Raw genomic sequence first — 27,415 nt, 5'->3', positions numbered from 1 at the left:
GTCTTGATAGGTGGTTGGTGTTTGGTCTTGGTAGATAGTTGGTGTTTGGTCTTGATAGATAGTTGGTGTTTGGTCTTGATAGGTGGTTGGTGTTTGGTCTTGGTAGATAGTTGGTGTTTGGTCTTGGTAGATAGTTGGTGTTTGGTCTTGATAGATGGTTGGTGTTTGGTCTTGGTAGATAGTTGGTGTTTGGTCTTGGTAGAGGGTTGGTGTTTGGTCTTGATAGATGGTTGGTGTTTGGTCTTGATAGATAGTTGGTGTTTGGTCTTGATAGGTGGTTGGTGTTTGGTCTTGGTAGATAGTTGGTGTTTGGTCTTGATAGATGGTTGGTGTTTGGTCTTGGTAGATAGTTGGTGTTTGGTCTTGGTAGAGGGTTGGTGTTTGGTCTTGATAGATGGTTGGTGTTTGGTCTTGGTAGATAGTTGGTGTTTGGTCTTGGTAGAGGGTTGGTGTTTGGTCTTGATAGGTGGTTGGTGTTTGGTCTTGATAGATAGTTGGTGTTTGGTCTTGATAGGTGGTTGGTGTTTGGTCTTGGTAGAGGGTTGGTGTTTGGTCTTGATAGGTGGTTGGTGTTTGGTCTTGATAGATAGTTGGTGTTTGGTCTTGATAGGTGGTTGGTGTTTGGTCTTGGTAGATTGTTGGTGTTGTGTGTTGTCTTTGGTTTCAACAAACATGGGGCTCTGCATCATGTCCACATGTCCCCGGCCAGATCTTCTCTGTCCAGAGGACAGGCCAGGCCCCAGTCATCTTGAAGTGCTACCATCTTGATTTTATGTACTTTATTTTTGATTGGCTGCTACTTGGCCTATTAATTCTAATGGAACCATAAAGGCAGTAATTACTGCAGTGTTTGTGACATGGAGACATGTTATTTGGTTGTAGTTTATCTCACTCTAAGACCCATTAGAGACAGAAAAAAAGATCTGTATATTTCTCCCATGTCTTTTGATAAAAATGTTCCTTCTGTGCAGGACCTGTTAACAGATAACATCACATCTAAAATGTTTTAGATGAAGGTGGTGCATTTTCTTTTTCAGAGACTGTATCTTCTCTGGGTAAATTATTAACTAGGATTTTTTTAGTGCTGTATTCTGAACATGGATGTCATCTGCAGTTGAGTTGAGAAAGAACAGCGACAAAAGATGGCAGCAGGCCCTCCCACTGGTGACGTGCGTATAACATCTTTGAAATGGAAAATTATGTGAAACCATTTACCAAATCAAGATTCCCGGTCTGTAGTTGTTTGAAGATGTTCAGTGGGGTTATTTTGTCTCTAACCCACTGATCTTGGTGATTTGGTGCATGTTTACTAGATATCCTCTCCATCTCCTGTGAAAGGCAGCATTATCATGATATGATGGTTCCATCAGTGTTGGTTCAGAAACCCTTCTGATATCTGCTCCCCGCCCACTCACCCATTATTCCAATCTTGATCATAACTTGTACGTACTGTACGACATTACATCATTGCCTCGAGTGCTGGTTTATTTAATGAAGTCAAGCACAGTCTCAGGGAATCAGCACAGTGGGGACTTTAAAAAAGAAAAAAAACATTGAATGATTCATGAAAAATATCTATATGTGACGGACAATGCAAATCTGAATTATAACGTAATCTTTATCAGACCCAATACTTTTAAAAGTATTATCCACCCTGTGTCGTTGTCACTTTCTATTGCATCACAGAGTCATTTTAAATTTGTGTTTAAACTAAAGATGGGTAAATAATTCAGTCCTAGACCCTGCTGCATATACACGTGCCGGTGTACCAACCGACCAGGAGCTGTGCCTGAGCGTTCACACCGGCCAAACAAACCAGAATTTAGGGGTCAGTCATGTTTTGCATGGTTCGGGTGTCTTTGAGTGGGTGCACCTTTTAATATGCATTATTTGTCGACCTTTGGGCCACAGCAAAGCTTTTCTTGAAACTATTGTCAAATGTATAATACTTGAGTAAGATCTAGTTTATACAGAACATACTACATCCCTGGTGTGGCTCATCTCCTGATCCGGAGTATCCGTGTCTGGCCCGTTTTAAGAACTGTTGTAACGGAGTTGAAATACTTGCAAAGTACTGCACGTTACAATCAATCTGCAGTTTTCAGAAGGTTCAGTAATGCTCAGGAGATGTTTTTAGCATAGTATAATATTTCTGAATATGTTAAATAGTGTATTTATTAAAACTCAGCACCATTTTTGTGAGATGACAAAAAGGCTACGACCTCCTGAGCTGCTAGCACGGCTGTTAGCCTCGATCCCGGATGTGACACGCGTGTTGAGTTGTTTTTTTGTTCTCTGTTGGATGAACATGGAGAATGTGACAGTCACGTTGTAGACTAGGCTGTATTGATGGACATGGAAGAGCTTTTCTAGTTTTCCAAACTCTACCAGACTGTCGATCTAATGTTGGTCCGTAAACTTTAGAGCGTCGGCAACACTTCCTCTAGCTTTATATTCTGAGGGACAGCACAAGAAGATCCCTTAGCAGCTGTGACTGACGTAAATCTTTAGGCTCCCTTGGTAGTTGAAAACTAGATGAAAGTCAAAGTAATAAGCCATTCAGTATCAGCATACCGTGTCAATAAAGTGCACTTTGAACACTGACACTGTTTTCTGAACGTGTGAAATGAGTTGAAGTCTTTTGTCGATGGCTGATACGAAATAGGCCCTCGACGCTCCGCAGACACTCAAAACCCGATAATACTTGAAGACTTGTAAATGGGTCAATGACGTGACACCTATATTTTCTGAAAAACAGATTTTTTTTTCAATTCAAAAAAGATTTAAATGGATAAAAAAATACCATATATATGACCGACCTGTCCCACATATGGACTCACTTGAATTTTACAAAAAATACCAGTTATTTTGGATTTTGTTGTTGTTTTAAGCATCAAAATGTCATGTGGTGCGACTGTCCAACAATGTCTCTTGTTTGAAAACTTTTTTTGAAATCACTCTAAATGTATTTAAATCAATCTTCTGCCTTATCTGGAATGATTTCCAAAGTGTCTTGTAGTGTATAAGATTGCAACACATTTGTATTTATATTTCCATCATAATATACAAACAAAGTTTGACTGATGTCCATTTTATGAAATATCATGTGACCATTAAAAAACAACCATTTTTGTATAATACTGAAAACTTGTAAAAAAAAAAAAGATGTCAAGATGTTAAGGAAATTAATTTTAATATGAGTCATGGCTGCACCACATGACCTTGTTTAAGGCTAGTGCCAATTCATCTTGACAAAAAACTCTGAAATCACTTAATTTAAAATTTTAATATGAATTTATGTGTACATAACATTCTTAATGTTTGAACTACTGCAATAGATATTCTTTTTTTTAATTATTTTAAAATTGACCTGTTGAAAATCCGTATTCGTCATTGACCCAAATTCAACTTTCCATTGGCCGGGGGTGTGGCTGGGGGTGTGGCTGAACTGAGCTTGGCTTTGGTTGACAAAGTGTCCGCTGCTCCGTAGATGAGGGAGAGTCGTGTCATGCCGGGTGGGGTGGAACGCTGCAATTTCCTGTTTAGTTTTTATTTTCTTTTAAGATTGGGAAGTAGATATGCTGTCATGCTCTGTAGCTCTGGAATGAGATTAGTTGTGGTGGTAAAAATCTCTACAGATAAACTTTCTCCAGACTGATGTGGCCTTTCATGTTCTCAGCCCACAACACTGGAACGTATCGACCTGCACCGTTTCTGTTCCACGTTCTTGTTTTGGAAACCTGGCAGCTTTTTAGGAAAAGACAGTCCTCTCGAAAACGCAGGTTTCTGGTTTTGTTGGAGTTGCATTCTCTGTTTTTAGCTTTCCTTTCTGTTTATCTTGCACTCACATGCCACTTGAGGCTTGTTCATGCATCACGTGGCCCGCAGGTGCACAGACACAAATAGGACATCAACGGCAGCCGCTCCTAAAGCAGATGTTTTGTGTGTGAGAAGTTGTTTTTTCTTTATCTGTACATCTTCAGATGATTGTTAAAATCTGATAAACATAAATTGCAAATAAGTACAAATGTGTTGCATATGCAGACCTGGAGACATTTCCACTGAATGGTCTCCTACCGTGCAGGACAGATGTGGTATTTTGATAGTAGTGGCTCTTGTTTGGAATGTGAACCCCACCTCGGCTGCAGGGAGTTGGCTGATGCTATTGTTGGACCATCGATGTGAAACTTGAGCACGTTCCTCTGGCGTTTAAGGTAGCTTGAGAGCCTGCACAAAAATCTGTGTGCTGCTTTTGTTAAAGAGAAGAGAGAACAGACATGTTCGGGGCCGTTAACGCGTAGCTTAATCATCCAGTAACTGGATCTCATTTGATAAAAAGCTTCTCAGTAAAGACGTATCTGTCTTACAGGACAAACACGCTTCTGCTCGGGTCGTCTTGGGGCTCGAATGCTGAGTGTTTCAGCGGATGAAGACATTGTGCTCATGCAGCACATCTCCATTGTGTTTGTGTTTGTTGTTGTTGCAGAGCTATAAAAAGCAGCAGCGCTGCTCTCTCCCCGGACCGCAGGGCTCCACCTGCTCGTTGTATCGGACTGGAATGTGTTTGCTAATTGTTTTCGCCGGCGTTGGTCTGGGGTGTTACCGTGTCGTCAGGGCTGAACTTGAGGTCAGCGGCACGAGGATGAGGATTGCGTAACAGCCCTCGCTGTGTTTCTGATTCTGCCTGGACGTCTCTTTTAGTTGCTCGAAGCTTTCCTGCCTCTGTCATTGGTAAACAAATGTGGAGCCGAGCAAGTACTGCAAATAAGACTGCATAGATGGTGGTTTTAAACTAGTTATGTTCTATAACTACCGATGAAATAAATAAAGTAAACTCTGGTTCAGACTACAGTACAGGGATTTGAGCCATATTTTCAAAGTTAACTTTTGTCAAATCATGTTTTAGAGAACTACAAACAAAGAGTTCAATGATTTGAAAATATTTAAACCTAAAATATAATGAAAAATGCAGCTTTTCTTTCTTTTAACGGAGAAGCTCAGCTTGGTTGTGAAACTGGTGGCAGGAGTCAACAACACAGAGAATCTTTACCTCTGTGCTGCATCTTTTTGTTAAGCTGTTGTTCAGGAATGTTTCTGCTATTTCTCGGTTAAATGTCAAAAGTCCGACATCCAACGTCGTTTTTTATTGATAATAGATCTGGACTGCAGGTCGGCCATGGACGCCCTGCTAAGGAGCCCTGCTCTTTGTCTTGCTGAAAAAGCGAGACCTGGTCTGAAAAAGCAAGACCTGGTCTGAAAAAGCGAGACCTGGTCTGAAAAAGCGAGACCTGGTCTGAAAAAGGCGTCGAGGGAATGAAACGTTGTTGTTTCCAAACCTGTATAAGTCGTTGGTAATCATTCAAGTTACCTGTTTACTACTGTAACCACAGACTGTGTGGCAATGACCCTCCGTGTATCACCCACAAGTTTCTGAAGAGCAGTTCTGAAGCAGTTTATGGTTAATCTTGGTGGACCCAGAACAGATTTGTTCATCTGCCCGGCCGACCTCCGTCATCACAAGCAGACTGTTTTAGCTTAGCTTGTGTTAAACCTCAAAGCAAAGTGAAGTTCCTTCGTTAATTACGATGAAATCTGTCCTCTTTCAGGTGATTTTTAGCAGCAACATCTGAAATGAGATCTGCCAGAGCTAAAGCAAGGGCTGGTCCAGCTGACCAACCTTTGCTAGCTTCCCCTCAGCTCGGCTGGACTGCAGAGATTGGGTGGAGACTCGCTTTTGCAGCCAGCGTCTAGTGGTCATTCTATGACCTGCAGTTTTTCCCGCGTTCACAACTGGTCTGAAACTGGAGGCTGCCCCTTGTTGTTCCCATGCCATCGCTCATCCATGGTGGAGGTGTAGCGTATTTTCCGCACTATATGGTACACCTAAAAGCCTTTAATTTTCTCAAAAACCAGCAGTGCGGGTTATAATGCGGTGCACCTTATATATGATCATTACGGTAATTTCTGTTCCAGTAGTCGGGGGGATTGTGGGTAATGTAGTTGGTGTTGCCGAAGTAACGGCGCTAAAACCGGCAGGAATCGTCACAGACGTTCAAGACAACAGCAGCGACCCTGACCCGCATAATGACGACTGTGACGAGACGGAGCAAAGCTGGTTTTTATTTTGTTAATAAAGTTTCACTTAGGGTACTTTTCTTCTTCTTTTTTTTTTGCATTTGCTGTAGCGCAGCTCCATCAGGTAGATACGTAACTCAACCCCAGCCACTATAGTATGTTATCTTACTGTAAATTCCGTAGCCTTATAATGTGGTGCACCTTATATATGAAGACAGTTTTAAAATACGCCATTTATTGAAGGTGCGCCTTATAATACAATGCACCTTATGGTGTGGAACATACGGTAGTTTGCATGTGTTCATGGTAGTTTCTCTCCGAAGGGTTTCCTCTCTAGGACAGGCGTGTTCTTGCTCTAGCACAGTACACAGTATAGTATGCAGTATACTTCACATACTGCTGATCTTTACCTCAGCAATCATACAATCATGCTTAGTAAAGCTTTTCTCAAGCTGGGCCTGGGATACGGTTCAGCCTCGTGTCTTGTGTCTTATTTACATGAAAAAGGGAGGAATCCTGCGGAGGGAAATGTGAAGCTGCTGGTTTCAGAGGAAGCCTCCTCTCTCAGATCAGCGCCTCTGCAGGTTTGTGGCTTTGCTTTAGTCTGTTTTCTCTCATGGTGGGGCTTTTATGTTTCACCTTTGATGTTCAAATGGGTTTTTTCCCCTTCAGTTGCACATTTAAGTTCCTACAGTCTGACATTTAGAGTTTGGTGTTGACTCAACAAACCGCGACACTGTAGACGCCAGACTACCTGAACAAACACCTCACTCAGCAGACGATGGCGTCTTCTTGAAGCAGTTACAAGTCCAGGTGGGGGGAACGTTAATCAGGAGGATGGATCCGTGAAATAGCAACGTTTAGTTTGTTTTTTTACAATTATTATACAAGGCTTCAAATTGCAGAGATCAGTCCCACCCCACCACGACCCGATTAATTGGATTTGAACGGGAGAAAATAAAAAATGATTATGAAAAAAATACAATAAGTACAGTAGGACAAATTGTGACTTGTGTGTATTTCAGTGCTCTTCCGACTGTGTCGCTGCATCCTGACTTTATTCCGCTCTGTAGCATCTTTTTCTTCTAAAGCCGCGGTGCAGGTGTGTTTTTTCCAGAGAAGAACATAGTTATGGGTCGTTGTTGTTGCTTTTTTTTGTTCTGGCCAAAAAGATTCTTCTGAACCGACATGCCACCATGGATTATATCTGAGACTGTAATGTCCCGTTCTTGAGCTGCTGCTGAAGCTCATTGGCCGTTCTCAGCCTTGTTGCTAAGAGACCAACGTTATTGACACAGGAAGTGAAGAAGCGGGGAGACTGTTTAGCCAATCAGAATGCAGAACATGATGCACAATGTAAATCCGTGAAGCAGCGAGACGTGAAAGGTGAACCGTGTTATAGCCAGGGATTACTGTACATCCCTTACAAACAAAAGGAATCCACAGCCCACTCTGAAACTACGATCGCCGTTTAGTGAACGAACACGTGGACATGTTGGGAAGGCAGGAAGAGCCGCATTACCACATGGTGAGAGAATGGAGCAGCAGTCTCTGCCAGCGACTCCTCCGTCGGGGAGGGGCTTCGCCCCCATCTTGGGGACAGTGTGGTTTTTATACACTTTGACACGTTGATTTCAAACCCCAGTGCACCGCAGGACGTGCAGGCGGCAATAAGACTACTGCATGTAGTCCACCAATGAAAAATAACGAACGAACAGACGATGTAACGGGAAGAACATGCCAACAGTTGGGGGGGAAACAAGCGGCAACCATCACCGACACACACGGGGGGCTGAGAGTCGTTGCACTTCCTCCACTGACTGATGGAGGCAGGACCATCTCTGACTTTAGAGCAGAAATAAGCATGTTTACAAAACACCTGGGCCCTCATTTATCAACAGTGCGTAGAAAAGGTCCTAAATTCTGTCGTAGGAGTGAAATTTAGAATGTGTGTAAGTACAAAAAAATCCGGATTTATCAAACGTGCGGACGCTGGTCGTACGCACATCAGTGATGATAAATCCCACCTGTTCTAAACTGCCGTGCTCGTGCACGGTTACCGTCATTTGCATTCAGAAACGCCTCCAATTGGCCATATATGGAGCAACAACAGCTCCCGCTTGGAGGTTTACAAACTTTATTGAACAAAATTCTGTAGAGTTTACAACAAAAGGCAAATGAAACAAAATAATCAATTATCTACAAATATTCAACATTTGGGGGGGTTGAGAGCAAAAAAAAAAGATACATTTACTGACAAGCTATGGGAAGTGTATTAATAAAAATGAAGAAACAAAGACATCGTTTCATATAAGCTTTTGGCAATATCGTTTTTTTCACAGTGTTTCTCAACCCTGGTCCTCGAGGCACCCATGTCCTGCATGTTTTAGATGTTTCCCTGCACCAACACACCTGATTCTAATTAATGGTCCTAATTAGCTTGTCACCACGGTATGCACAACTCTGTTGATGACACAGGTACTTTTATCACGGTGTGCTGAAGCAGGGAAACATCTAAGACATGCAGGACAGGGGGTCCCGAGGACCGGAGTTGAGAAACACTGCGCTAAATACAGTTTACATTCATTTTTCAGTTGTACAATGGAGGGTTTGCTGTTATTCCATTTGCATTTATATATGTGATATTTGGCTTGTAAAATAATTATGTTGACCATATTTGATATATTTCTTGGAAGATTATCCATAAATTAAGATTTGGTTGGAGTCAAAAGCTCCTGCTTGGAGGTGCAAACACCAATAGAGCTGTTCTGCAGAATAAATGAGTGTTGCATTCCTGCAGGCCACCGGGCAACGACGGGCAACAGAGACATAGTTGCATCGCAGATTATTTGTGCACTAATTTAATGAAATCCTTTCATGTCCACGTAACTGAATTCATTGTGTGATGGCGCTTTTATTGTGATTTGGGTGCAATCTAGCTCCAATTATGTTTGGGAATCCTGCGATGGCGTGAAATCCTCGTTTAATTTGGGCTTGTTGGTGATGTGTGTATGGAAACTGGGTGTAAATTAGGGCCAGAGAAATTATTGCATACAACACTGCCGGCATGATTCTGCTGCGAAATGCCGCATGTCTCCAATCTCTCTCTGAAATGTTCCGGTGGACAAACATCCCAGGGTGGACAGGAGCTGGATGTGACTGGGATGGAGTTGTAAATCACATTATAGATCCATCAGAATGTTTTTGGGGAAGCGGTACCTGCTGAGAAGCCGCTCCGTGCTCTCACTGAACAGATCAGAGCGCTCTTTGAAAACGCGCTCTCTGCGGAGCGTGTTTTTGCGGAGCGCACGGTCTCTAAATCCTCCAACAGTGCAAGATAAGCCATGGTACTTGTATTTTCTTTTCAGGTCGTCCTGCCAAAGCTGTCTTTTATAGCTTTTCACACCAATTATTCAAAATGTCTGAATTAATTGAATTACTGAATTTTTATTAGCCTAATTGGAGGAAACGGGGAACATGTGCACATGTTCCCCGTTCAGTCACAGTTCAGCGATCTCAAACTTCACATGTAAAGTTTGAGACTCTTTTAATGGGTTCTATTTGTAGTTTCACTGTTCTACCACTAGGTTTTGTGCGTACGCATGGTCGGAGCTGTGCGTATATTTACACGTGTTTCTGCGCACAAATACATGTTGATAAATACCATACTTTGCCTGAGAATGCTCGTACGCACGCTTTACGCACAGATCTGTGCGTACGCACGGTTGATAAATGAGGGCCCAGGAGAGTTTATATAAAGCATTACGCTTTTTTTCTAATATGATTGATTGACAGCCGGATCAGCCAATGGCTAGCTGCTATCAGTCCCTCATCCGGAACGGTCAATCTACCGCACTTAGCGAAGCCGTCGTCGGCTTGGATGAACCCGGTTTCAACCCAGTGGTCATATATAACATTTAATATGTTTAGTCAACATATTAAACTGTGTATCCCGCTGTGAATGTCTGCCGGCAGCTCTGCAGGTATTTGGGCGGCGGCAGGCTGAAGCAGCTGGAAGCAAAGACATTGGTTGACATATGGTGGGTGTGTTTCCGTAGCAACATGGCTGCACCCCAGAAGAAGAAGAACGGGCTTCAAAAACGGTCGTCAGGGACCAGTGGGTCACGTGACCTCATGCTTGGTTGGTTGTTTTAGACAGTCTGTGGGTTAAAAGTTTAAAACAAACAAATAAAACTAAGTCTGTGTTGAAAAAAAATCGATTTTCCGATTCTAGATCGATTTTCATTTTAATTCCTAAAAATCGATTAGTGTGTCTGAAGAACGATTTTTTTTTTAATTTATTTATTTTTTTTCCCATAATTACATTTTCGCCCAGTGAACTTTAATCACGGTAGTCACGTCATTTAATTCACACATGCATGGTGTGTTTAGTTTCTTCTGCTATCGGACACACAGTTTGTCATCACATACCTGAAAAATGCCAAGTGCTTCATGGCCAGCTGTGTGTCTGGTGACAGAATAAATTAGACAAGCTAAAATGATTTGTTTACTGCATGAGCCTTTTGCAATTTCTTTCTCTTTTTTTGCACTTTAAATGGATATTGAAAGGCCCATTTGAGTTATTTATTTCTTAGTTTTTTCACAATAATTATTGTGAAATTATTATTTCACTAGTTATTTTACAGTCATATAATTCAGGCAACAGATCAAAAAACAACTAACCCAAATCAATATCGAATAGAATCGGATCCTGATAATCGATTCTGAATCTTAAGAATCGGAATCAAATCGATTCTTGACATTTGAATCGATACTCAGCCCTAAATAAAACCCTGAACAACTTTCAGAAGGAAGAGGGCACTTTGTTGAGCGTGAGACAGAGGAAGAGGTGAAGTGCAGCCTGTAATCTGCTCTGTCATGGCGAGGCGCGAGGACGACGTGACAGAAATGATTATTGACCGATAATCTAATAAAAGCCGTTGGGTGTAGCCGTGTGTCGTCGTGGCGACAGGACGTGTGGCTGAGGTGTTGTGTGCGAGCAGCACAGCAGCACAGGAAGTGAGAGATGTGGTTTTCGTTCCTGTCCTCCGTGAAGAGCACATGACTTGTCGCTGCTCAAACATGTTTCTGCAGATTCACATGAGACTTTCCCATGAGTCACGGCGCGGTGAGCTGGTGGGTGCCGCTCCACCGCCGGGCCACAGCGCTTCTAAGAAGTGCACCTCTTTGATCGTGCATTAGAAGAATCGGCAGCTGATCAGACTCGCCTTCAGGGACATTTAGGTCAAACACTCGATTAGGAAATCAGGACAGAACTCGTGTTCTTCACTGGCATCGCTCCCACGGCCTCGGAAGGTCCAGATGTTGGAGAACATCTGGTCAGGTACATCCAGGGAGCTTGAGAAGGCCACAGACGTCCTGCGTGAGGGTTGATCATCCTGATTGATTACAATAACCCAATAACACAGGTTCATGTTAAAATCAGACAATAGATTGATTGATGTCACTTCCCCATGGGACCACGCCCCTTACTCGCACTGAGTGGCAAAACATCCAACTGGCAAAAATGGCTGCAACTAGTAGGAGAAACTGTGGAAAAGACGGGATAACAGCCAATTATCGGCTTAAATTAAAGGCAGTTGGACTTGACAGTGACCCGTACAGTTACGCCTTGTGGCCCATAGAGCCGGTGTTTATCTCCGGTTTCTGTAGGGCAAATGAACAGGTGGTAACCATGGTAACCATCCCCAGGATAGGAAGCTAAGTCTATCGCTGGATACTTCCCCTAGCAAAGCTAGGTACCCATTCATACACCTGGGTGAAGTGAGGAAAGCCAAGAGTAAAGCGCCAGTGCCAGGGTTCAAACCCACAACCTTTGGATGAGCCCGGAGCCCCAACCACTAGGCCACTCCACTCCTACTTGACAGTGACCCGTACAGTTACCCCAGGAACCAGTGGTCCATGGACATTATTTGGTACAGTTACCAAGAACCAGTGGTCCATGGACATTAATATTTGGTACAGTTACCAAGAACCAGTGGTCCATGGACATTAATATTTGGTACAGTTACCAAGAACCAGTGGTCCATGGACATTAATATTTGGTACAGTTACCAGGAACCAGTGGTCCATGGACATTAATATTTAGCCACGAATCCAGTTTCCTGATATTTATATGTACTTAATTTCTGCGCCGGGGAAATACACGAAGCAAAGCTTGAAGGAATACAAAAGTCTTGACGCTTGGTCCGACTTCAAGGCAGGATTTGTTGTAGAAATTAAAGTGATGAGGACACTGAACTTTATGATTAGACCGTTTAACGTTAGCTACCCAGAAATCCAACATTACCTGATACAAAATGGGAAACGCAAATCCACGTTTCGGTGCCTGAAATGTTTCTGCGAATTGCAGCGATCCATTTGTCTCTCTTAAAGGGGACCTATTATGGAAAAACAGGTTTTCTCTTGCTTTAACATATATAAAGTGGTCTCCCCTCAGTCTGCCAACTCAGAGAAGGAGGAAAGCAACCAAATTCTGCAGTGTCTGTACAGCCGCCCGGATGAGCCGTCCAGTCTGATGTGGATCTACGAGCCGTTCAGATTCTGCTCCCGTCGTTACGTAGCGACGGGAGCGATGCGTGAAACCACGCCCACAACTAACTCCGCCGGCCGGAGCTTCCGCCATTTTTTCATAGCGGTGTATCGCGTCATTCAGGCAGCCAATCAGCACAGAGCCTCATTATTATAGCCCCGCCCACTCAGAATCCCACATAGATAATGAGGTTAGAGAATGGGAAGATAAAGACATGGCTCAGAGGCTGAATTTCTAATTTATTTAGCAAAAACAATCAAAAGCTTGTTTTTAAGACATTCAAGACCTGTTAAAAATAGGTATTAGATGCTATAATAGGTCCCCTTTAAGATGTCAGCAGCAGTTAGGAGACTGACCCCAGCTAATGATGCATCAACAGTTCATGCGGTGAAGGCCAGCCAGGGCTGGAACTTTCTCTTCTTTGGATATTTTATGTAGTTTTCTTACATTTTTATTCACAAATTGAAATAAATGTGTGCAACGTGGGACCAACATCAGCAAGTCTATATCTAGTCTGTTGAGTTATATATGTCAAAATCTGCGTTAGAAAGGTTGCTGGTTCACACTTGCAAACTCAGTGACGGTAGTAACAAAAGGTGTTAACTTTAACGCCAGGAGAGCTGTATAAACCTCCCAGTAACTGATGCTGATTTCAGAGGTCTTTCTTCATCATGATGATGATGATGATGATGATGATGATGAAGGCTTCAAGGCTGAATTAAAACTGTGGCACTCGTTACAAGAACTAAATATGCAAACATACGTTACACTGGTCTGTAGTCATTTAGCTGGAAAAAGAGGCAAGTAGTGAGTGTGCAGCTCAGTGGGTTGGACCACGGACGGGGAGAAAACAGGGAGAACAATGTGTGAGAGGAAGAAACGGACGCGTTGGCAGGGTTTTATAGAAAAACCAGGTTATATAACCGAACAAGATGAGGTGGATGTAAGTGCTACTGCCTGATTTTGAGTTAAAGGGCCTCCGAAGGCCAGTCCCGATAGGAGGGGGACGTGGTTGAGATATATATATGGGACAAACCACAGGCTGCTGTTCTGCTGCTGCATTATGGGAAAAAAAAGATTTTTTCTTCTCTTTTCTTTTTTTTTTCCTGGTCCGCCTGTGCTCGAGATGATGTATGATGATTTGGGCGTCTGAACTGATTAAAAACAACCCCAGAACGGAAACGTGCCATAACCGTGCCGTTTTCTTGGGCTCCACTTAAGTCTGCAGAGACGTTCTCCGTCTCTCACACACAAATCCCATTTCTTTGCCAGTTTGCACCCCAGTGGGAGACAGAAAAGGAAGTGACTGCTCAAACAAATGTTTAAATTGAATTAGAAATAGCACAAGCCCCCATTCAGACACTAGAGAGCCGCTAGTCTCCTGTTCTTTCCCAGCCAGCTGGATGCTGGTGTCACCTGTCTCCTGCAGTCCGGTTCCTCCGAGCTGCTCACAAAGCAGACCGCAGGAGTCGCTGACCAGCTGTTGTCTCCGTGCATGTCAAAATATGTCCAGTTCTCCCGCCTGCTGCAACTCCGCCATAATTAATAATGATTAAAACAAGTCCACTTGTGGGTCGCCTCTTTTACTGCCAAAATGGCCCAATTCTGTCGTCATTCCCGTCTCCTGTCCTCTGACTTTCCACAATTGCAGTGTTCCTGATTGAGACCGTGTATTATTAGCATTAGCCCTGAGAAATCCAGTCACATGTGTCGTGCTTTCACACCTGGCATTAGAGTGTGTACCCAGTGCTGCGATTGGATCCGGTCTTGCCACTTTACATGCAGATAAACACACATCACTGCTGTTGGCATCGTCAGCAGCTGGATACAACTAGGTGTAACTCGCACAGGAAATAAGGGGGCGGGGTGCATATATATATATATATATATATATATATATATATCATGTATGCAAATAGACATGCATTTGTCTATATATGTATACAGATGTATTTTCTCCCACAAGCACACACTTGTATTAACCCTTGTGCTGTCTTCGGGTCAAGGAAGGAGGATGAGAAGAAGGAAGGAAGGAAGAATGAAAAGAAAGAAGGAAGGGAGAAAAGAACAATGGAAGGAAGGGAGGAAGGAAGAAAAGAAGGAAGAATAAAAGGAAGGAAGGAAGGAAGGAAGGAAGGAAGGAAGGAAGGAAGGAAGGAAGGAAGGAAGGAAGGAAGGAAGGAAGGAAGGAAGGAAGGAAGGAAGGAAGGAAGGAAGGAAGGAAGGAAGGAAGGAAGGAAGGAAGGAAGGAAGGAAGGAAGGAAGGAAGGAAGGAAGGAAGGAAGGAAGGAAGGAAGGAAGGAAGGAAGGAAGGAAGGAAGGAAGGAAGGAAGGAAGGAAGGAAGGAAGGAAGGAAGGAAGGAAGGAAGGAAGGAAGGAAGGAAGGAAGGAAGGAAGGAAGGAAGGAAGGAAGGAAGGAAGGAAGGAAGGAAGGAAGGAAAAAAAGGAAGGAAGGGAAAAAAGGAAGGGAAAAAAGGAAGGAAGGAAGGAAGGAAGGGAAAAAAGGAAGGAAGGAAGGAAGGAAGGGAAAAAAAGGAAGGAAGGAAGGAAGGAAGGGAAAAAAGGAAGGAAGGAAGGAAGGAAGGGAAAAAAAGGAAGGAAGGAAGGAAGGAAGGGAAAAAAAGGAAGGAAGGAAGGAAGGAACGAACGAAGGAACAGGAGAATGAGGTCATTTTGACCCAAAGACAGTACGAGGGCTAAACTCCTAGGAAACTGTGTCTACCTACACAAGAGTGTAACAGCTCTTATTTAAGCACTTGATCTTTGTGGTACCAGAAGAAGTAAAATCAGCAGCAGGGGGGTGTTCATGGGTTGACACCGCCTGAAGCGGTATTAAACTGTATTAAACTAACCAGAGATTCATGACTAAGTGATAAACGTTGCTGTGGCCGCGTGACTGACGTGCACGGGTGTGATGTCTCTGCTGCAGGTGGTACCGGCTCCACTCCAAGACGGGGAAGAAGGAGAAGGAGCGGGGAGACATCCAGGTCACCATCCAGTTCACCCGGAACAACCTGACGGCCAGCATGTACGACCTGGTCATGAAGGACAAGGGGGCCTCCACCTTCAGCAAGCTGAAGGAGCGCATCAAGGGCAAGAGGAGAGCCAGCGAGGAGGACGCCGCGGCGGCCATGGGCCCCGGCGGCTACGGCTCCCTGTACCGACTACGCCAAAGACTGCCCAGCGACGGGGGGGGAGAGGAGGACTACGAGGACGACGAGGGGGGCGAGGCCCGGCGCAGCAAGATGAGGACCTTCTTCTTCAGAGGGAAGCTGCGGAAGTCCTCGGACACTCGCTCCAGCACCTCGCTGGGCTCGGAGAGCAGCGAGTCCTCGTCCCGGGGGGGCAGCCTCAGCCCCACGGCCGGCATCAGCGTGGTGGTGTCGGACCTGTCCAACTCCCCCAGTAACAGCAGCAACCTGACGGCAGACAACAGCCCAGGTGAGGAATACTCCCACACCAGTGCAGGAACTCCCAGTCATGCAGTAACACAAGTTCAGGTTTATATCTAATGCAGTGGTCCTCAAGCCCCCCCTGTCCTGCATGTTTTAGATGTTTCCCTGCTTTAACACACCTGATTCTAATTAATGGTCCTCTGCACTCTGTTGATGAGTATCATGGTGTGCTGAAGCAGGGAAACATCTAAAACAGGGGTCGGCAACCCGCGGCTCTAGAGCTCTTTAGCGCCGCCCTAGTGGCTCCCTGGAGCTTTTTCAAAAATGTTTGACCTTTTTTTTCCTTTTTTTCTTCTTTTTTTTCCTCCTTTATTTTCTTTTTTTCCTTCTTTCTTTTTTTTCTTCTTTTTCTTCTTTTTTCCTTTCCTTTTTAATCTCAACATTTCGACTTTTTTCTCGACATTTCGACTTTTTTCTCGAAATTTTGACTTTTCTCGACATTTGCACTTTTTCTCAACGTTTCCACTTTTTTCTCGACAGTTCGAGATTGTACTTCAACATTAATTTCAACATTTCTACTTTTTTCTCGACATTTCGACCTTTTTCTCGACATTTCGACTTTTTCCTCAACATTTCGAATTTTTTCTCAACATTTCGCCTTTCACCATTTGCCTTCATTCTAAGGCTTATACAAGACTTTTCATTGTTTACAACTCCAGACATATTTGTTTTTTGTGTTTTTGGTCCAATATGGCTCTTTCAACATTTTGGGTTGCCGACCCCTGATCTAAAACGTCCAGGACAGGGGGGGCTTGAGGACCAGGATTGAGAAACACTGATCTAATGGAAGAACTGTGATGACTTGTCGTGTTAAGAAATAAATCAGGGTAATTTTGAAGTCGATGGAATCGATATGTTTCATAAAAGCAAAGACGAGAGAGTGTTTTCTAAAGTGTAGCGTCCTCTTTTAGGTTCAGTAGATACATATTTTAAAATATAATACAGAAATAACATCAATTTTGTACTTGTTGCATCTTTAACACAAACCCAAACACAAAATGAATAATCATTTATTGGAAATATTTCAGATAAAACAATAACTTACCACACACTGATGGCGTGAATCTCCCCTCTTACTGCTGTGGAACAATGTTCGTCTTTATGCAGCATCAAGGCTTGATCTGTGTGAGCTTCTCTCATGTCCACCCGGGACTTTTATCCCACATTCTTTAATGCAAATACATTCAAGTTTCTTCAAAGTGCTAAGGGAGTCTCCTGCGTACGGCTCTTCTCAGGTCATTCCAGAGGTTCTTGTTCAGATCTGAGATCTGACCGGGTCTTTCCGGGACTTTGATCTTCCTTTTCTGAAGTTGCATCTCGTCGATTGTGATGTCAGCTTTGCGTCCTCGTCATGTTGGCATGTGCAATCCCTCTTAAAGGGACAGAAGGCTAAATATCTAGGTATTTTGCTATGCATTTTGGCATCTCTCTTGATAAATGCCCCCAGCCCGACTGAAGAGAACTGAAGCATGATGCTCCCCCCGCCATGCTTCACTGTGGGTGTTCCAGGAAAAACATTCCTGTTCAGGTCTCGTCGGCAGTATTCGAGATGTAAAACAAAATCAGGGGGGATGGTGGATTTTATCATATGGGGACAGATAATTTGTGCTGATTACAAATAATATAATATATTACAAATAATAGCAGTGACCAAAACACCTGCAGAAATACTGCAGGAATGACATAGCAGCAGTTAAATGCAGCCTTCTGTAAGCTTTAAATATCCACTGGGCTTACATCAAATACATCAAAACACAACAATAAAAAACAGTTTTCTGAACTTATCAATATGACTCTGTCCTTCACAGGATAAGTAAAATGGATCACTGCAAAAACTCACAATCTTATCAAGAATATTTGTCTTATTTCTAGTTAAAATGTCTCATTTTAGTCAAAAGAAATTTCATTACACTTAAAACAAAACTCATCACTGGAAAAAACAACAATTTTCACCTGTTTCAAGTAGATTTTCACTTAAAATACGTAGAAAAATCTGCCAGTGGAACAAGATTTTTTTGCTTGTAATAAGAAGATAAATCTTGTCCCACTGGCAGATTTATTTATTTCAAGTGAAAATGTACTTGAAACAGGTGAAAATTGTCAAATAAGTTATTTTTCTGGTGTTATTTTTCTGGTGATGACTCTAAATGTTGAAATAGCAGTAAAACCACATTTATTGATGAAATGACATAAGGGATGGAAAGGAGGGATGGCAGTTTTACAGGGGGGATGATTTGGACCGTTTTTATTTCAGGGGGGGATGCCGTCCCCCCTCATCCCCCCTCAACTCCAGTACTGCTCGTCGGACCATAACAGAGTTTCCCTCATGGTTTGCAGTGACTAATGTGTTTGTTTTATTGTATTTTTTTATGCATAATTCAGGTGTTCTTGCGTAACCTTTCCTGTAGGAAGCAGCCCCCGCTGTGCCACGCTGCCTCAGAGCTCCGGCTCGTGCAGAATACAGAAAACTGCTGCAGCCGGCCTCTCGGTAACCTCCCTGATGAGTTTCCTCCTCGTCCTCTCCTGAACTTTGCTCGTCCTCTCCTGATCTCTGCTCGGTCTCTGCAGAGCCACACTTCCTCCACTTATTGATGGAGGGTTTTGGCAGCGATCCATACACATCACGTTCAGTGATTGTAAAGTTGCACATTCAGTGACTTTGGTATTCTTTTATATTTCCCTTCCTGACTTCTACTTTTCAACTACCATGTCTGGCACTTTCTTGTGCGACTCAGCAGAATTGAACCCCCAAACATTTCATGATCTGGCATGTTTGGTTGGTGAAAGTCCTCACCTGCAGACGGGCCCGTTCAGGACTTGTCTACTGCAAAGTCATTCACTCTGGAAACAGCAGTTTTGAATGTACCCTTCAGCAGTACTGGAGTTGAGGGGGGATGAGAGGGGACGGCATCCCCCCTGAAATAAAAACGGTCCAAATCATCCCCCCTTTCCATCCCTTATGTCATTTCATCAATGAATGTGGTTTTACTGCTATTTCAACATTTAGAGTCATCACCAGAAAAATAACACCAGAAAAATGTGACAATTTTCACCTGTTTCAGGTAAATTTTCACTTGAAATAAGTAGAAAAATCTGCCAGTGGGACAAGATTTATCTTCTTATTACAAGCAAAAAAAATCTTGTTCCACTGGCAGATTTTTCTACTTATTTTAAGTGAAAATCTACTTGAAACAGGTGAAAATTGTTGTTTTTTCCAGTGATGAGTCTTGTTTTAAGTGTAATGAGATTTTTTTTTTACTAAAATGAGACATTTTAACTAGAAATGAGACAAATATTCTTGTTAAGATTTTGAGTTTTTGCAGTGATCCATTTTACTTATCCTGTGAAGGACAGAGTCATATTGATAAGTTCAGAAAAGTGTTTTTTATTGTTGTGTTTTGATGTATTTGATGTATTATTTATAACTGCTGCTATGTCATTGCTGCAGTATTTCTGCAGGTGTTTTGGTCAGTGCTATTATTTGTAATAAATTATATTATTTGTAATTACCACAAATGATCTGTCTCCATATGATAAAATCCACCATCCACCCTGAATTCTTTTTACAACTCGAGTACTGCCCTTCAGCACTGATGTTTCCTCTCCAGATGTGTAAGCTTGCCCCTTCGGCCACTAATACGCCTCCGTGCCGCCAGAGTTTCAGACTTTGAAAAGGATTGCTGATAACAAGCAGCGTTCAAAAAAAAGTTTAAATTTCAGTTCTCCTGATCACAGCACAGTTTTCCACTTTGCTTCAGTCCATCTTAAATGAGCTTTAGTCGAGCGGAGACAGCTGCATGTCTCTTGTGTGTGTTTTGAGGGCAGTAATCTATGGAAGTGGTTTCCATCCCACCATCATGGCTGTTTTTAATGCTGAGTCATCACATCAAGGGCATCTGACAGTGAGTTTCATCTTTGTCCCCCAGCAGAGATTTCTCCATGTTATCTTAGTCTTTTAATGACATTTTGTACTTTAGATAATGACACATTCAAAGGCTTCACAGTTTTAAGATGACAGTTATTTACAACATTGTGGATTGGGAAAGCATTTTATATGGAGTTAGAACAGTCTCATAATTCTCAAATGCACACACCGTTTCACAAATGCACAGGACAAAATTCACAAATGCACAGAACAATTCACACGTGCGCAGGACAAGATATACAAATGTATTTTTGATGCACACACAAATATAACCTGATTTACAAATGTTTTTTTGTCTGTGAGCTGCGCTGGATTTGCGTGGGACTTTTGAGACTCCCCTGACGTGACTTGATCGTTTTTTTTAACACGTATTTTCACAACCAGATGTCTTCCTTTGTTCCAGCCAATCATAAGAGCGCACCCACGTGGGGGACGCAGAGCAGTGGATAAAACACGACTTACTCTAAACCAATCAGATTAAAGGGGCGGATACACCTGCTGTTTGAACTGCGTTAGCGCCGTTCGCTTAGAAAAGTGATTAATATTTGGAGTTGGTGGAGTAAAGATAAATAAACAAGACAGCAACACGGGAGGGAGAGCAGATCACTGCTCTGCTTTTCTTGTGATCTCGGTAAAGAAAACAGCGCGATCAGAGATGGTTTGTCGGGCCGTTCAACCAGAGCCGTCAGGAAACTGCAGAGCTCCAAGTCCTGCCGATGCAGCAACTGATGATGAGAAACAGCAGAGATATTTATGTATTTGCTCCGTTTGGTTGGACGACGTGTTACATAGGATTGTCCCGCTGATTCAGCTCAGCGCAGCAGAGAGCTGGCCGTCATCCTTCTACCTGACGGGGACGAGCTGCAGCGCCAGGTGGAGCAGCACGCGCATGTCAGGAGATTAATTTACCGAAATGTCTGGAGTAAAGTCTGTATCAGTCGACTGATAACCGAAGAACCTCTGTATCCAGCTCAGATGTTTGATGATCGGTGGACTAAACCCCGAACAGCATCATCACGGCTGCATCTTCCCACGAGCATGAATGTGCACCGGGAATGTGTTGATCTGCCGCCGCTGTTTTGACACATGTTTGTCTCTGTGTGGTGGCGATGTCACATCATAAATGTGAGGATAACAGCTGCTTGTTTCTGACCTCCACGTCTGGTCCCTGTGGTCAGCTGGTGTCTGACCGGGACCAGCGCCGCTAGTGGCCAGAGCCAGAACTGCAGGTCGCGTTCTGAACAGCAAGTATATTTGCCCCCGTCATTTGACGCGTCAACAGGCTCGTTCTCCTGAAAGACACTTGTAGTTCAAATACAGAAATATCTCTGCTGTTTCTCATCATCAGTTGCTGCATCGGCAGGACTTGGAGTGCAGTCTCCTGACGGTTAAACGGCCCGACAAACCATCTCCGATCGCAAAAGTTTTCTTTACCGAGATCACAAGAAAAGCAGAGCAGTGACCTCCTCTCCATCCTGTTTATTTATATTTTATCTCCTGTTGGTGTTTATTTATCTTTACTCCACCAACTTGAAATATTAATCACTTTTCTAAGTGAACGGCACTAACGCAGTTCAAACAGCAGGTGTATCCGCCCCTTTAATCTGATTGGTTTAGAGTAAGTTGTGTTTTATCCACTGCTCTGCGTCCCCCTCTGCGCTCTTATGATTGGCTGAAACAAATGAAGACATCTGATTGGTTGCAGATCCTTCCGTGTTAAAAAAAACATATTTGTGGATCTAGTCACGTCAAGGGAGTCTCAAAAGTCACACACAAATCCAGTGCAGCTCACAGACAAAAAAACTTTTGTAAATCAGGTTATATTTGTGTGTGCATCAAAAATACATTTGTATATCTTGTCCTACGCACGTGTGAATTGTTCTGTGCATTTGTGAAACTTGTCCTGTGCATTTGTGAAACGGTGTGAGCATTTGAGAATTATGAGACTGTTCTAGCTCCATAGTTTTAGGCTTTCCTAGAATTGCATCTCAGACGAGCTGATGAACCTGCAGGAATAAAAGAACGATGGTACAATCGCCCGAAGCACCAGAAGGCTCTTCACACAGAAAAGACTTGTCAATAAATCCATGAATATTCATTTTGACGCTTCAGTCTACCAAAGAAACTGCCAGTAAAGCCACAACATAGTGCTAGTAAGGTCTGGAGGAAATGGAGGAAAGCTCCAACCTCCCGTCTCTCTTAGGGGTGTAACGATACACTAATCTCACGATACGGTACGATACTCGATATTGAGGTCACAATAACGATACGGTACGATATTATAGCAGTATTTTTTTAACAACCTTGAATGAGGAACATATGACTGGAAAAAATGTATTTTATTTGAAAGATACAAAACAATGCTGTGCGTTTGCCCTATTGTTACAGTTTGTAATGCTTTATAACTGTTTAAGTTTTAAAGAGAAAGCCAGGCCAACCATTTTCCACAAACTGAAGTAAAAGTAAATGTCAGGTTTGCATTATGCATCTTCAGTTTCATACAAGTAAAAATATTTTTGCCACAAACTGAATAGTTTCTCTCATGTATGACTTGATTTTTTTCTTTTCCAGAAATTTAACAACTAAAATTAAATAAATAAATAAAAGTAAATAAATACATACAATTTTACATCATAAAAAAGATTGGTTTAATTTAAAGGAGCATGAGGCTCCTTTTTAAGAAATGAGACTCTAGCGCCACCCTTCACCACCGTCGGGGGTACTGCAGCCAACAGTGAAGCCGGCACGGGAGAACGGGGAGAACGTGCATGCAGCGTCATGTGACGTCACATCCGCAGGACAGCGTGGGAAATTCGGGCCCGGAATTGGAGCACATTTTGCAGCACACAGCCTGTTCAAGGCAAAGGAGAGATACACTAGAGGGCTCATTCTTTTTGGTTTGAAACGCTTCATCTGACATTATTACTAGAAAACTTAAAACGTTTACACATTTTTTTCATAAATCCTGCCTCAATCCTGCCTCAAGCTCCTTTAATAAGGTAAGGCTTAACTCTACACCAGACTTACATAAGTAAAAGTTCAGAGCTCAAAATCCTGCAAGAGTCCCGTGATCGGGACCAAAACGGTACTAGTTTCTTCTGAGCGGAGGAAGATTTTGGTCCGCGGGTCGAGGCGCGGTCGGATGCGCGTTACTAGTCAACACAATAGATTAATATTAATAACCCAATATCGCGATACAGTTTGTCATCTCCACGACACGTATTGTGACGTTTTTGTATCGTGAAATTTCGTGGCACGATATATTGTTCCACCCCTAGTCTCTTTGCAGATGATTGTGTCGAGTCACGGCCTGCCTAACCCTCTCCCTCATCTTCCTCTTCCTTCCATCCTCTTGTCCTCTTTTGCAGAGCACACAGCAAACATATCGCCAAAGTCGTCCTCTTACAAATGTGAGTTTGACGATGAGGCCGGCGAGATCACCATCGCAGTGCCTCAACTCACCGTTTGTGTCAATGGAAGCCATTCTTACAGCGTCCAGCCGCTGGACCCGGGCTCAGGAAAACCCGCAGGCTCTTTGGGCCTGGGGCCGTTGCAGAAGTCCTTGCCTCTCTCCGTCTCCCTACAGAACCTCAGCACTCACAGGGCTCACACGGACGTCCCCAAGGGCCCCGCGGGAGACGGCCGCCGCTGGTCCTTCGACAGGGCCGGCGAGGAGGAGAAGGCCGCCATAGCAGCGGCCCTGGAGAAGAGCGGGCCCCTGCTGGGCGAAGAGGAGGAGCGGCCGGAGGAGGAGGCCACTCAGCCAAAAGATGCCTCACCGTCTCCCGCCTGCAAGGCGGAGTCGGAGATCCAGGGGAAAAAGCAGAGGAGGAACTTGTTCTCGCACGGGCGGGGCGACTCTGCGGGGAAGGGTCAGAGTCAGTCCAAGGACGAGTCTCAACACGCCGCGGCGGCTGAGGAGAAGCACCGCGGATGGTTCGGATCCAAGGACTCGCACAGCAAGCCCAGGTGAGCTGGAGACCCGCTTCATTTATTACAGCATCAAGCAGATGATGAATTATTATTCAGGTATGAATAAAATGTGGGTCAGAAGCAGCGCCAGGGGAGCTGCTGAGAGTAGGTTTCATGTGTCGGAGGTTTCAGTATCAAACTGCGTGTGATTTTTACACTTCTACAACTATAAAGGTTTCAATGAGCAGAAAACTGAGATGGAAGACAGATCTACCTGTGGGTTCTCAACAGTTGGGGTTTAAATGGTATACACGACTGTCTCAGAAAATTAGAATATTGTGATAAAGTTCTTTATTTTCTGTAATGCAATTAAAAACAAAAATGTCATACATTCTGGATTCATTACAAATCAACTGAAATATTGCAAGCCTTTTATTATTTTAATATTGCTGATTATGGTTTACAGTTTAAGATTAAGATTTCCAGAATATTCAAATTTTTTTGAGATAGGATATTTGAGTTTTCTTAAGCTGTAAGCCATGATCAGCAATATTAAAATAATAAAAGGCTTGTAATATTTCAGTTGATTTGTAATGAATCCAGAATGTATGACATTTTTGCATTACAGAAAATAAAGGACTTCATCACAATATTCTAATTTTCTGAGACAGTCCTGTAGATGGGCTTCCAGACTTTATTAGGCTCGTTTTGTTCATTCAAACCTTTCCTAACATGGTTAAAAAGTCTCAGTAGCTGCATTAGAAGACACCTCACAAAATGAAGGTGACATGTTTTGCAGGTGAGGTACAAATGTGCACAAGTGACATACTTCTCTGTGTGTCCAATTATTGATGAGTAGTGGTTGATCCAGAGTTGCCGGATAGTTGTGGTGGCAACGCCCGCACACGCCCGCTTGCTTGTGTATACAATAAACCCGGCAAGGCGTACTTATGACCTTTTAAAGGCGCCGTACTTGCAACGCCCGCGTAAATGATGAGTTAGCAGCCTCGTCTAACTTCAGCCAGTCAACACATAGCAGCCCGTCGTCTGTTCCCTTACACCAGGGGTCGGCAACCCGCGGCTCTATAGCCGCATGCGGCTCTTTAGCGCCGCCCTAGTGGCTCCTGGAGCTTTTTCAAAAATATTTGACCTTTTTTTCTTTTTTTCTTCATTTTTTCTTCCTTTTTTTCTTTTTTTCTTCTTTTTTCCTTTTTTCTTTTTTTTCTTCTTTTCTTTCTTTCTCGAAATTTTGACTTTTTTCTCGAAATTTTGACTTTTTTCTCAACATTTCGACATTTTTCTTGACATTACGACTATTTCATCGTAATTTCGACTTTTTTCTCGACATTTCAACTTTTTTCTCAACATTTTGACTTTTTTCTCAAAGTGCATAATGAAAAAAAAAAATCTTCCCCCAGTTCTAACTAATATAGAAACTTGTCTTCATTCTAAGGCTGATACAAGACTTTTCATTTTTTGCGGCTCCAGACACATTTGTTTTTTGTGTTTTTGGTCCAATATGGCTCTTTCAACATGTTGGGTTGCCGACCCCTGCCTTACACAGTACAGTAAAGGTTGTGCATCGCAAATCTGAATTAGACTTAAATATGAGAAGCTTCCGATTGAGTTACGCGTAAAATTTCCCCGTGTGAGAGGGGGTTCCGTTTGGTCGTAGTGGTTGTACTTCCTGCACACCAGCATCTGGTCTCCAAGACGCCTCCAGCTCTGCGCTCATCCCTCCCGGCCTCGGGCTCTGGTTACAGCAGGTATCTGCAATGCAGATGGCGGTGGAGGAGGAAAGCTGCTCTTGTGAAATGAGTTTTGTGCGTCCTGTCATATGGGTCGCTCATAAAATCAGTTTCTGTGCAGAGACGCTGGCGTGAGCGGGAGAAATCACTGCTGTGGATGAGTGCGAAGGCTCTGTGTAGGCAGATGTGATGTGTGTGAGGGCAGAGGAGGAGGAGGAGGAGAGGGGAGGGAGGGAAAACCCGCAGCTCATCTTATTTCCACTTGCAACAGAAGACCTGGCTTCAAGTGCGTCCTTTATTTTAAAGACTTCCACCGCGCCACGGTGCTTATGGATGTCATTAATCTTCAGTTCACGTCATAGTTCATGAAACCAAGAGTTTAAACAAAATATTGGACAGGTAAGCACCTGCTGATGGAATCAAGGTCAGCAGTTCTGTGCACACGAGGCCCCTGGCAGCTCCGCGACGGTACATTTCCACAGCCTACACGGCGTCGACATACTGGGGGGAAAGCTGCCAAGTTGGCACAGGCACTGCTAAATAATCACCCTCCTTTTCTGCAAACGCACAAAAACAGAGGACGTAGCTTTCGTATATGTGAAAACGTGATTGATTTAGAGAATGAAAATACAATAATTGCTTTCACAGCAGTTAAAAGATGGAGAAACGTTAAAAAAAATCGATTAAACTCAGAATCTGATGGATTTGTTGGCGTTTGCTCCGTTTCTGGTGGCGTTGGGCCTCGCCTGCAACTAGAGCGCGCCGTCTGTGATCTTCAAGTTCAATTTAGTTCTTTTAAATCCAACAGTGATAATTAAAAAATCGGTTGAATAACTTTGAGGGATGTAAAAGGTTTGGATAAATCCTCCCGTCGCTTGCTGCCTCGCTCCAAGCAAGAGATGGACTGAGTTAGTGAGTGCCGCGGAGCATGAGCAACTCTGTACACAAAAACAGAGGCCAAAACGAGCAGTGAGCTGTTCGGGCTCATGTTGTTTAGAAAAGGTGGCAAAAAAATCCCCCTGTGGATTTACAGCTCGCTGCAATTTCCACAAATCCAGATTCTGCAGGTTTTGCTGACGATGAAGCAACACCGAAGAAACCAGAGAATCTGCTGGAGACTCATGAAAACATGGTTTCATAACAGAAGTCATATACTGAATGTTTCAGAGAGAGATATTATACAGGACTGTCTCAGAAAATTAGAATATTGTGATAAAGTTCTTTATTTTCTGTAATGCAATTAAAAAAAAAAAACTAAAATGTCATACATTCTGGATTCATTACAAATCAACTGAAATATTGCAAGCCTTTTATTATTTTAATATTGCTGATTATGGTTTACAGTTTAAGACTAAGATTCCCAGAATATTCTAATTTTTTGAGATAGGATATTTGAGTTTTCTGAAGCTGTAAGCCATGATCAGCAATATTAAAATAATAAAAGGCTTGTAATATTACAGTTGATTTTGTAATGAATCCAGAATGTATGATATTTTTGTTTTTGTAATTGTATTACAGAAAATCACAATATTAAAATTTTCTGAGACAGTCCTGTACATTTGTGCTTCGTAAAAATGTTTAAAGGTACTGATGCTACCTGTTTTGAAATGCTATTGACCAATATATTTGCAGTCCAAAAAGAGTGCTGGCATCCTTGAGGAATCACAAAAAACAGATATTGCAGTCCAAAAATGCTGCATCCAAATTACAGAACCAGAACTCTGATTCAATTCACCCCATAAAGCAG

At 43.0% G+C, this 27,415-nt stretch overlaps 1 protein-coding gene across 1 annotated transcript in view; it reads left to right on the top strand.

The window, feature by feature from the left end:
- The window catches only part of rab11fip5a (RAB11 family interacting protein 5a (class I)), a 51,679-nt gene that overhangs the window by 14,332 nt on the left and 9,932 nt on the right, over positions 1-27,415 (top strand). The window contains exons 2-3 of the mRNA XM_061743066.1: positions 15,558-16,069; positions 23,377-23,977. Coding sequence (XP_061599050.1) covers positions 15,558-16,069; positions 23,377-23,977 — 1,113 coding nt within the window. The remainder of the gene's footprint in view (positions 1-15,557; positions 16,070-23,376; positions 23,978-27,415) is intronic.

This window comes from Cololabis saira, chromosome 16, assembly GCF_033807715.1.
Source record: "Cololabis saira isolate AMF1-May2022 chromosome 16, fColSai1.1, whole genome shotgun sequence".
Classification (NCBI taxonomy): domain Eukaryota; kingdom Metazoa; phylum Chordata; class Actinopteri; order Beloniformes; family Belonidae; genus Cololabis; species Cololabis saira.
Note: the sequence above shows the minus strand (reverse complement) of the source record. Positions and strands in the feature narration are given on the sequence as shown.